This window comes from Megascapheus bottae, chromosome 9 (genome assembly GCF_031878675.1).
Source record: "Megascapheus bottae isolate mThoBot1 chromosome 9, mThoBot2.hap1, whole genome shotgun sequence".
Lineage (NCBI taxonomy): Eukaryota > Metazoa > Chordata > Mammalia > Rodentia > Geomyidae > Megascapheus > Megascapheus bottae.
In genome coordinates, this window is record NC_143517.1 from 18735426 (window position 1) to 18747947 (window position 12522).

Consider the following 12522-nt stretch of genomic DNA (forward strand, 5'->3'; position numbering starts at 1 on the left):
CCTGGGGCTTGAACTCAGGGCCTGGGTACTATCCTTGAGCTTTCTCCAAGCTAGTACTCTACCACTTCAACCACAGCACCAGTTCCCGCTTTTTCTGTGTATGTGGTACTGAGGAGGAATCCAACCCAGGGCTTCATGCATGTTAGGCAAGCACTCTACTACTAGGCCATGATCCAGGTCCATGATTATCTTTAAGTGTGAGTATGTGAGTGTGTGTGTGTGAGTGTGTGTGCATATGTGTGTGTGTAAGTCCACATGCAGAGAGAGTGCATAAGGATCTGAAGAACCTTCATGCCTGTTTGGCAAGTATGTCTCTCAGTTCCCTTCCCTTTCCCTGCCTCCTACATTGAGCCATATGACGGGTTGCAGCCAGTGAAATGAAATGCTGGCTGCGAAGTAGGTCATGTTCAGATTGGGGCTATGAAAGGCTGCCTGCAAGATTCTTTAGCTTTTTCTCCTGTTGCCCCTTGGCTCAGTTACTGCAGCAACAAGACAACAACACGCCACCCTGTCAGTGTGCATCCATGCGTGAATGGCCAGCACAGACAGGAGTTCTCTGCCACACATAGTATGACCTATAGTTTGAGTAACAAATATATATATTTAATATAATAAGCCAGTGGTATTTTCAAATCCACTTGTTATTGCACCAAATTAATTCTGCCTGACTAATGCTAAGCCTCATAATATTCCAACACCATCTGTAAGTATATATTGAACCAAATCCAAATGTAATGAGAATGACTCATGAAATTAACACTAGACACTAAGGGCTAAGTAAAATGCATAGATCATAGTCCTGTTGGGTTTTTTTTCCAATAGATATTGTGTTTTTGTTACTGACCTTGTCTTTTCATTTGGCCTATTTTTTCCATATATTTTTATTGTAATTAATAGAAGGGTTACATTATATTCACCAGATAGAAGATGCATTACTTCACAAACATTGATACCCTTTCTTATGTCTTGGTCCCCATTTCCCTCCCTCCACCCCAGCCCCTCATCTTGTTTTTCCCCCTTCCCTATCCTATTTCAAATAACCAAATAAGCATATATACAATATATCAGATAACAAGGTGAAGTTAATATGAGTTAACCAAGGGGCAGCAAGAGATGAGAGATAACATAGTACATTAAGGACAATAATCACTCATGTTCATTTGGCCTATTTTTTAAACAGATTGCAAAATTCTTGTTTCTCTTTTCTCCTCCCTCTTTCTTCCTCTTTTATTTATTTATTTTTTAATCCAACAATGTGTGTTCTCATTTTCTTGGCTCGTTTTTGCCACCATTAGAATACACAGTGACCAACATGAATCCCTCTAGATACTTCGTATCATTTGTTCCAAGCATGTCAGGTTCTCCTGGTTTTTGTCCATGATATTCTGATTACTTCATTGTTCTTTGTTTTCCTAATTCTTGCTGGAGCTAGACAAATAGTCTTCTCGTTGGAATTTTTGTGTTTTTTTTGTTTTGTTTTGTTTTTTACCTTCTTTTTTTATTGTAATTAGTAAAAGGGTTACATGATTTTTGCCAGATAGAAGGTGCATTAATTCACATACATTGATACCCTTTCACATGTCTTGGTACCCATTTCCCTCCCCCCCCCACCCCCCACCAGTCTTGGTTTTCCCCTCTTCCCTATCAAATAAATGCCCTTGGTTTTTGATTCATGCCATCATGAGGTTCTCAGTCTTCCTGCCTCACTCTTTCCCTCTCTCTCCTCTTTTGTCTCCCCTTCTCTTCTCTGTCTCCCCCCCCCCCCGCCACCCCTTTTCTCTGTCCTTTCAACCCTCAGAGGATCATAGGAACATTTCTGTTTGTAACTTCACACTGTCAACTCCTACCTAACCTCTTCCTTCATGGAAAGGCAGGGAGAACAATCCAGAAAATGTGAAGTTATTCATTTCTAATTTGATAGTACAGCAGATCATTGAAACAGAAGAATGTAAAAATACTGTCTGTCCATTTCTGTCATCATCATCACTAACTACCTAGTGAGTGAATGACATTCTAGGGTTCCTTTTCCAATTTCAGAGTTCCCAGTACTGAGCAGAAGAAGGAAGGGAAGAAAAGCAAACAGGACCGATAAAGAAACATCTTATCACTGAGTGTTTCCCTGGCGTGTGAGTGTTTCCCTGGCGTGCACCCGCAGGTCAGAGCTGTGCACCCCTCCCCCGTCAGCATTTGTTGGAAGAAGATTTATGAGTAGAAAGTACCAAAAATGTTGCAGCTTCGAGAGGCTCACATTTACCTCCTTCCCTCTAAATTGTGAGCACTTTGATCAAGAAGCAGGCTTTCTAGGGATTCCAGTAGATGAACTTTTGCCAGATATGGGATTGTGAAGAGAAGAAATTAGCTCCTTCACGGCTTCATGAATGTCATAATGAAGGTAGCACATCTCAAAGTCTTCCGAAAAAATGTGATGTATAACTGATTTGAAAGGCAAAACTAGGGGGAAGGAACCTGTAAACTGATCCTAAGAACTATGAGTATGTTGCCTGCCGGTGGGGGATGAGAGTTAGATGTGGACTCTAGCTTCTTGCTGAGGGGATCCTGTTTTGTTTCACTCTGACAATAATTGAAGTGTTTCTGGCTAGATTCAGCTCTAAGTACTTGTGTAATCCTGTCTGCTTTGTTCTGTTCTATCTTGGGAGTGGCATTGCTTTCCACTAGACATAGTTCTTATGCTCCATGCCAGAGAGGCTTGCTTCCCCCACCCCCATGGCAGAAGGATTATTCTTTTATATACAATAGGTGTATGAGTATTCATTTATAAAAATCTTTGCTAGTCTCAGGCTTAAATAAAGGAAAAAAACCCACACAGAATGTCTCACTGATCAGCAATTGCTCTATGAGACCAGGCATTTTAGAACTCAGGACAGTTCTAAGACACTGGGCCAGGGGTGGGGGGGGGTGGGGGTAGTGACTAATGTTTGTGATAAATCAGAACAGATTTCAACCTCAGAAGTGGAAAGCTTAACTATGGAACCAGCTCAACAAGAGGCAATCAATAATTCTCAAACCTTTGGCCTCAGATCCTTTTATATTATTTAAATTTATTGATGTTCCTGCCCTAGTAACTTTCAATTATGTGGATGATGGCTATGACTATTTAGAAATTAAACCCAAGAAAAATTTAAAATATGGCTTAATTTTTTTGAAATAAGAATAGCTTATATTTTTCATGAAAAATCACTATTCTCCAGGCCAAAACCATTACCAAATAAAGTAGCATGATTTTATAATGTTTATAAATTAAATTGTAAATTGTAATTTTCATAATTAAAAAGAGTTGGGAGAAGTATGTTTGTTTCTTGTTTGTTTGTGACAGGGTTTTGCTATGTAGCCCAAGCTGACCTGGAAATCTTGACCCCCTCCTACCTCTATCTACAGAGTGCTGGGGGTAGAGGTATGCCCTACAACACCTGAAAAAATGTGCGATTCTCATGGTATCTGCTTCTACATTCAGCCTGCTAAAATATGGCCTCACATGGATAAGTACTTGAAAAAGTAGAAATAGTTTAGTAGCTTTTCAGATACTTGTAGATCCTCTCTCTTTGCTATTGTAATGAAGCTTAACAAGTGATTATTTCTTCAAGGTTAGCTACAGTAAGAAATGTGAAACCACACTAATAAACTCTACTTATTTATTTATTTATTTATTTATTTATTTATTTATTTATTAAAATCCCATTGCCATCTTGTACTTTAAATGATTTTTTTAATGTGTTATCCTGTAGCACTGAAATAATTTGGGAAATATTGAATCACTACATTGTACAAGTATTACGAATGCCAGCATCATTCAAAAACATTTATTAACTTTAGCTGCAATATTGCCAAAAAGTGCTTTACATTTTAGAAAATGGTAAAGCTTGGTATTGTGAATATATTGTGTGTTTGTTTTTCTTTCCTGTGCTAGAGTACAAATAGAGTACGTTTGCCAGGCAGGTACTCTACCCTTTGAGCTACACACCCTGAGTTCTTGAACATACATCTTCTGAGCTTCTGATTTTAATTTTACAGCTTTACTGCTAGGTTTCTGTCTGACATTGGTTGTGAATATTGCCAGCTGTTTTTGTTGGAATGATAGGATCATTTAATTCACTATTTGAGAAACTTCTTGCACAAAAGATAGACATCTACTTATATTTTAAGTAAAGGCTAGTGTTGAAGAAATGCTGGCTGATGGAGTGGTCAGCTAAGGCACCCACTGCAGAAGATAGCCATTTATAATCCAGGATAAGTGAGAGATTCCTTTGCCTTTGAGCCATCGGGCACAACACTGCAGACCTAGGTCATATACTGAAGGTCAGGGTTGAATTAATTCATCCTTTTCCTATTATCTTATGTGATGGCAGCATTTTAATGATAAAGAAGATTTTTTAAATTATAAAGCAGTTTTCTCTACTGTTCATCTACAACGTCAGTACAAAAATCAATGAAGTTTAAAAGAAAAAAAATACCTCCATATTCTTTTCAAAATACTCAACTTAGTGGACTCCTGACAAAGGTCTCAAAGTCCTTCAAAATTCCCAGTCTAAGCCGGGTACCCGAGAATCTCACATGTAATCCTAGCTATTCGGGAGGCTGAGATCCGAGAATCAGGGTTTGAAGCCAGCCAGTCTAGAAGTCCATGAGACTCTTATCTCCAGTAAGCTACTCAGAAAAGGCCAGAAATGGTGACATGGCTCAAGTGGTAGAGCGCTAACTTTGAGCACAAAAAGGCCCAGGGACAGTGCCCAGGCCCTAAGTTCAAACCCCAGGAATGGCAAAAAAAAAAAAAAAAATTAAAAGAATAAAATAAAATTCCCAATCTACACTGAAAATTCCCTTTGCACACAAAAACAGACCTCTGTTGACATATTGGCCACAACCCCTTTTCAGTTCAATTTAATTTAGTAATGCCAGGGATGGAACTCAGAGACTCACAGAGGACCTGCATCCTCAACCTGGCCGCCATCTCCGCGGAAGGTCTCAGCATCCAATGCCCGCTCAAAGGGAGGTTGGTGAAACCAGTTTCTCCAAAACCTCTTGGGAAGACCAGAGCTTTAATGTAGGGAAGTGAATTGCTAGGAAAGGCTGTGCTTCTCTGCCTCCCTCCATCTGGCTCGACGTCATTGTGATCTTCTTTTCTTTTGCTTTCTATGTGATTTTGAACAAAATGCCATATGTATAGTTTGGTTTGAATGTCTTAAACAAAGGCCTGTAACTTTCCACACCACTTGACCATCACTACAACTGGGCTTTTCATCTATGGCTTAAAGAAAAGGCAACTTGTATTCTGGTCCTAGCACCATTCCAAGCTCAGTGCCCATGTGTGAGAAAGCCCTTTTTACATTTCTCTCATTCATTACTACTTCTCGAGCCAAATTGTTAAGTCTCTAAGGACACGTCGCCCACCACAAACTATCCAATTCAGATGTCGCATCCTTGTCTCCTCTGTCAAGTCTTGTATTTTGCCTGTCAGGCTTTCTTTTCTTTTCTTTTTTCCTTCCATGCTTCTTTTCCTTCTCAAGCTAGAAAACAGGGAGTAAGAGGGTGACAGATCCTAAAAGGTCATTTTTGAATGAAGAATTGTCTGTGTGCGGTGCTTTGTTTTAGGGTCTGTGTGTGTGTGTGTGTGTGTGTGTGTGTGTGTGTGTGTGTGTGTGTGTTTAGAACTAGGGATGAAATCCAGGGCCCTATACAAGCTAAGCAAACATCCTACCACCGAGCTATACCTCCAGCTCTGTTGTCTTTGCTTTTGGGTATGAATTTCTTCAGGCAGGGGGAGAATATGATGGCCAAAGCACACAAAGTCCTACCTAGTTAGACAGGTGGAATAACATTTCAAGATTGGTTGTTCAGGTTAATAATAATGCATTGTGGGTTTCAAAATTACTAAGAATTTCTTTTCTTCTTTCAAGTTTAAAGTTTAGTGCTTGGGATTAAACTCGGGATCTGAGCTCACCTAGCAAGCCACTTGAGCCATGCTCCTAGTCCAAGAATGCTTTTAAACTATTCTATCAAGAAAATGACACAGTGGACGCCTATGCTAAGGTGTCGTATTGTGCTTCACAAATACATGCAGTTATTAGTCAACTGAAAACACAAATGTTAAGTAAAGGAACAAAATATGATGAAAATGTGGCAGAAAATAAAGAATAACGATTTCTCTTGTCCCTTTAGTTAGCCAGGAAAAGGAGTCACTGAAGAGGTTAAAATTCCATCTTCTTTCTCCATTTTTTTTATTAGCAAATGATTTCTGGTGTATTTGTGCAAGGTGCTACTAAAATCAAGTTTTCTTTTTCCTAAAGGAAGAAGTAAAGGAAACAAGATAAAGAAAAGAATAACTAGCAATGTTGATTGGGAGTGCTTATCAGCATCTTAATTGTCAAGGGCTTTCCGTTTCGTGTGATGATTATTTAAACCCAGTATCACTGTTCTCTCAATGCAGTAAGTGGACTGTCCTTTCCCAGGGGGCACTGTCAGCAGACGTGGGTTAATACAGCCAAAGAAAGCATGCCCTCTTCCCTCTTTCCTCTCACACCCTGTAGGTTCTAAGAGATTAGTGTTTCTCTACTTCAAAGATGAAATCTTCCAAGACATGTCTACGTTTAACAATTAAACCTGACCTACAGTGTGGGAACAAGCCATTGTTGGGCGTCCCATTTGTCATTTTCCTGATTGGTGTCTGATTTCTCATGGTTTAAAATAAGTGCACAGAAGTGAGGTATAGCCACTGGGCAGCATAACCACAGGATTTCAGGGCCCAGCATGCACAGCAGTGGTTGGACTAACCCTGGGTTTTATACATGGACTCATACCTGCAGACTTGAGCTGTAGGATCAGGTAGAATTGCCTGGTTTGTTTTTTTCAGATAACTGTAGCCAGGACTGCCTGTTCTCAGATATTACATTTTTATTTAGAAACCTTTCTTTCTCCTCTGTCTCTCTCTGTCTCTGTCTCTGTCTCTCTCTGGTATTCACACATACAAGGTAATTATAAGCTGCAGAGTGAAAAATGTTCAAATAGTTTACAAAACAGTTTATAAGATTCTAAAGTAATAGGTGTGTGTGTATGTGTGTGCTTGAAACAAAATAATGTACACTTCAGGGGTAAACAGTGAACATTCTCTCCTCTTTCACTGTCCATTGTCTCCCTCTAGAATTTAGTGTCTGCTGATACATGAGGGAAACTCCTACCTCCGGCTAGGTGATGCTTATACTTAATTAGTTATGCTTCTTTGTCTTCTGCCATTTTTTGTTGTTGTTGTTGCAGATCAAAATACAGATCCTCAAGTGTGAGGGGACACAGAGGCTGTTGAAGCGGGAGACTATCTAATTAGTTTGAGAGCAGCCCAAATTCCCATAAAGAGCTTCTCACATGGCATGGCAGAGGAAGATAGCTCTTTTTAATGCTGCCTTTCAGAAATTCAAGAGAAAAGCTTTCTGTAGCTGAATGTGCCAAAGTGGAGGAACACACACACACACACACACACACACACACACACACACACACATATTCCTCCAGCCCTTTCTAAAGGTCTCCTCTGAAGCTCAGCAAAGATTTCTTGCAAGCTCTCTTCTCTGGATTTCATTTTCTTCTTCTTATTTGTTTTTAATCTGGAAGGGGTAGCCACTAACCTCCAATCTGAGCCAGTCAGTCATCTTGCTCCGCAGATCTCTATCTGCTGTTGTAAAACAAATCCTTATGCTAGCTGTGCTGGTTTTCCTCCTGACAAGTACAGCTGTTGGCTGATTGTGGAGTGGGGGGAGGGCTCTGTCCACTTAGGCGCCAGCAGGAGAGCCAAGCACTGGACAGAAGGGGCAGCCTTGCCCAGAGGAAGCTCTTTTCCCCCTCTGTCGGTTGATGGAGGAGAGCCAGGAGCTTAAAGGGAAGGGTGTTTGGGGGTTGGGGGGGGGGCTGGGAAAGAATATCCTGCCAGTGAGTCACTATCATGTCTCGGTCACCAGAAGGGACATTGCTGGATAATGAGTGACATAATACAAAGGACAAATGACAGGTTTGTGTTGCATTCTGCTTGCTAGGTACCTGGTGTGGCATGTAGGTGAGTTCACGCTGCTCATATGCAGACACACTCTTTGGGGGCACTGTGATCTTTGTGGCATGGCTGACTTTTCCTCCTCAATCATGAGTTTTGTTGAAGAGGCAGCAAGTATTGTTAGAGTAGGGACAGGAGTGAGATGTTCCCAGCTGTGTGAGAGAGAAAATGGAGATGTTCTTTGAATCATTTATTAGCAGTTCTGCATGTTTACTGTGTTCCTTTTTGCAGAGGAGAAGACACAAATATATAATATCTACACATATCATTTGCAGGTTCAAGAGACTACTTCAGATCAAAAGTCTGTTTGAAAACCCTTCACTGATGTTTCCTTTGTATTTTATTTTCCTCTCCCCTTTCTAGGACTCCATCTGCAGATGCTCTGAATACTTCTGGGTGTAGAAATTGATTATTCAGCCAGGATACCTAATTCAAGGTATTAGCTCTTGTCAAAAAGCTTTTACTACTGAGCCTTGTGCTGCAAATTATACTTTGGCAATGGTTAGAAACAGGAAGAGTTGGACTCAGAATAAAGGGGAAAGGCGATTTTGCAAAGCAGTCAAGAGCTTAAAACCTCAGTGCTACTAGGGTTCTCGCTGCCAGTTGATATATACATTTGGACTTGCTTGTTGCCCCTTTTCTGCCACTGTGTTTGACGTTTGGGTTACATTTCAGTCTTTCCCTTTTTTTCTCTTGACAGCTCCAACTTCTGAAACTCAAGAGATTGAGGTGTTTTTGTTGATTTGGAGACATGAAGTATTCTTGCTGTGTGCTGGTGTTGGCTGTCCTAGGCACAGAAATGTTGGGGATCCTGTGTTCGACTGTTCGGTCCCCAAGATTCAGAGGAAGGATACAGCAGGAGCGAAAAAACATCCGACCCAACATCATTCTTGTGCTCACTGATGACCAAGACGTGGAACTAGGTAAGACACTGGTGTGTTCAGGTGTTCATTGCTTTTGTTCAAATGCTGATCAGGGATATTCAAGTGGGCATTTGTGGACGTTGACTTACTTCTGTTGCCTTCACCAACTGCCCAGTTCATTCCGTATACTTGTCTTGCTTAACAGGCAGCTGGCTTGTTTTCATATGGACTTTACTACAAGTAAGATTTTGAAACAGTCTGGAAATGGGCTCAGGAGAAGAATTGGAAAGACAAGAAGGACTAAGAGGCAAAAGAGCTGAACTTCAGTCTTAGAAACTCTTGGTTAAGGAACTTGTAAAATATTTGGGCAAAATTGATTAAAAAGTTAAAGAAATTGCTAATTTTGGGGGGGCTTGAACTTGAGTTCTGACCTATAGCTTGCTTGCTTGCTTGCCTTTTTTTTCCCCCCTCCAGGTTAGTTCTCTACCACTAGAGCCATAGCTCTACCTCTAGCTTCTTGTTAGTTAATTGGAAATAAGAGTCTCATGGACTTTCCTACTCAGGCTAGCTTCAAACTACAGTCCTCAGATCTCAGTCTCCTGAATAGCTGGAATTGTAGGCATGCGCCACAAGCACCTGGCTCTGTAAAGAACTTTGATAACTCTTTGTAGAGTGAATCACTCATTCATAACTTGTGATAGTAATTGCTGGGTAACTGAAAATCATAGTATTCTTTTTGTTGTGGTGGTTATTGTTGTTGGTAGTTGTGGGGCTTTAACTCTGAACCTGTGAGATATCTTTGAGCCTCTTTGTACTCCTTGAATCACAGAGCCATTTCTGGTTTTTGAGTAGACAGGGATTTTTCTATCCAGCTTAGTTTTGAACCATGATCCTCAGATCTCAGACTCCTGTATAGCTAGAATTACAGGCTGAGCCACCAGTACCTAGATAGTGTACTTCTTGTCCTCATAAATAATCACACTTTCACCCTAAGGGTGTGCTTTGTGCTTTTGAGTTCTCTCACCTTGGTTAATTCTAGAATACTCAGGATGTAGGCCAGATCTAGCTGTTCCCCCTTTTCTTCTGCTTGGGTTCTCACTTCTCACCTTACTGAAGTCAGAGTCCTTGATGGTTTGTTTGTTTGTTTGTTTTTTTTACTAGACCTGGGGCTTGAACTCAGGGCTTGAGCACTGTCCTTGGGCTTTCTCAAAGCCAGCACACTACCACTTGAGCCACAGTACCACTTCTGGCTTTTTCTGTGTATGTGGTACAAAGGAATAGAACATGGGTCTTCATGAATGCTAGGCAAGCACTCTACCACCAGGCTAACTCTACGACTAGGTCAAACTCCTGGCCCCAGGATCCTACAGTTTTAGCCATGGTATATGAACAGGGATGAAAACCCAGTCCCACAGGTTGGCCTCCTCATCCTTCATCTCCATATTGGATCTGTAGTCTCACTTGTGGGCATCACTCAGCTGTGGGGATGACACCAGCTACACACTGGCCCTCCACACCTGGGACCCCAGAGCAAACAAGCTTTCGGTACAGGGATCCCCAGCTTTGGTTCCTGAGTGGGAAGCCCTTTGCACTATAGCAAAGGCTGCAGTGGAAAGAGTGGACAGAAGCTTTTACTTTCAGTTGGAAACCACACCCTTCAGTACCCCAACAAAGAGCTCCTGGGGTTCTGTTGGAAGCAAATGTGTTAAAAGCCATCACAGTTCAACATTGTTGAAGTCAGTTGCTCTCACTTCACTTAAAAAGAAAAAGAAGGCCAGGAGTGTAACCTAGTGGTAGAGTGCTGGCCCAGCATGCATGGAGCCCTGGATTGGATTCCTCCGTACCATATAAACAGAAAAGGCCAGAAGTGGTGCTGTGGCTCAAAAGTGGCAAAGCACTAGACTGGCAAAAATAAATGAATAGATAGATAAAGAAAGAAAGAAAGAAAGAAAGAAAGAAAGAAAGAAAGAAAGAAAGAAAGAAGAAAGACAGACAAACATGTGTGGGTTTTCAGGTTCCATGCCACAATACAAGATCTAGTACATATGGCTTTAGAATGTATGTGGCTGGCAGTTTGAATATTTTGATTCACTTACAGAGCAAGGATACATGTAGTACCCATGTCTGATTTCTCCCTCTGAAGAGAACAGGGACTTTTCCTCATAGCTCCAATTTTCTGCTGAGTGGCTGATACCATCACCTCTGAATAGTCCTTCTGCTGGATCTATGTTAATCCAGGTCACCATAAGTATACATTTAGCCACTGTACCTTCCTTCACTCAGTCAACAAACATTCATTGTGTTCTTCCCACAAACAACATACAAATGCATAGCATTGCTCTAGGCTCTAGGAGAACAAGCTGCTAAAGTACAATATGGTCCTATTTCACTGGCATTGCAAGATGACTGAATCATAGTGAATCAGGCCCCAAAAGTTCAAAGGAACCATTTCTCAGCACAAAAGTGATGCTTCTGGTAATAACTATTGCTCAGTACCCATGCTACGAAATACTCCTAATGCTAGATATTGCTTGGTTTCTTTTTAAAATTTTTAGCCATCATATACATTTCTAAGCACACCATGTGTTAATGTTGAATATGTTCATATCATTATGTAACCCATTCCCCAGAAATTTTATACCGTACGAAACTAAAACTGAAGCTGGGCACTGGTAGCTCATGTCTGTAATCTTAGTTACTCAGGTGGCTGTGACCTGAGGATCGCAGTTCAAAGCTAGCCTGGGCACAAAAGTCCTATGAGACTCTTATCTTGAATTAACCACAAGAAAACTGGAAGTCACACTGTGGCTCCAGGAGGTAGAGCCCTAGCCTTGAGCTTAAGAGCTCAGGCACAATTCCCTAAGCCCTAGAGTTCAAGCCCCATCACACACACACACACACACACACACACACACACACACACACACACACACACACAAACACACACACACACACACACTAAAACTCAGCTACTCAGGAGGCTGAGATCTGAAGGACTACAGTTCAAGGAGGGAGAAAAGCTCAGGGAGAAACCCCAGGGAAAAAAGCTCAGTAATCTATCTTCAAATTTAACAAGCAATGAATACGGTTGTGCTGGTACTTTATCCTAGTTTCTAATCTTTTGAATAAATGTCCAGGAGTGGAATTGCTGGGTTGTAGGGAAGCTCGATGTTTAGGTTTGTGAGGAACTTCCATACTGTTGTCCAGAGTGGTTGAAGGAGTTTACTTTTCCACCAGCAGTCAGGCCCAGAGAGACAAAGATAACATGCTCTCTCTCAAATGTGGATGCTAGAATTTGTTTATAAGTAAGTGCTTTGGGAGGTTTGCAAATACACACAGATGTATGAACTGAAATACAGTACATTCTGAGGAGATCTCAGAGTAATTCATTAAAAAAGCTCAATCAAGGGCTGGGAGTTTGGCCTAGTGGTTAACGTGCTTGCCTAGCATGCATGAAGACCCTGGTTCGATTCCTTGGTACCACATACATAGAAAAAAAAGCCGGAAGTGGTGCTGAGGCTCAAGTGGTAGAGCTCTAGCCTTGAGAAAGTCCAAGGACAGTGCTCAGGCTCAAGCCCAGGACTGGCAAAAAAAAAAAGTGCTCAATCA

General features: G+C 41.2%; 1 protein-coding gene across 5 annotated transcripts in view; it reads left to right on the forward strand.

Moving 5' to 3' along the window:
• The window catches only part of Sulf1 (sulfatase 1), a 173397-nt gene that overhangs the window by 80005 nt on the left and 80870 nt on the right, over positions 1–12522 (forward strand). For 4 of the 5 annotated variants that reach the window (XM_090338922.1, XM_090338925.1, XM_090338927.1 and 1 more), the window contains exons 3-4: positions 8414–8486; positions 8751–8973. In XM_090338922.1, coding sequence (XP_090195048.1) covers positions 8802–8973 — 172 coding nt within the window. In that variant the 5' untranslated portion in view covers positions 8414–8486; positions 8751–8801. The remainder of the gene's footprint in view (positions 1–8413; positions 8487–8750; positions 8974–12522) is intronic. The other variant, XM_090338923.1, reaches the window with a different exon arrangement.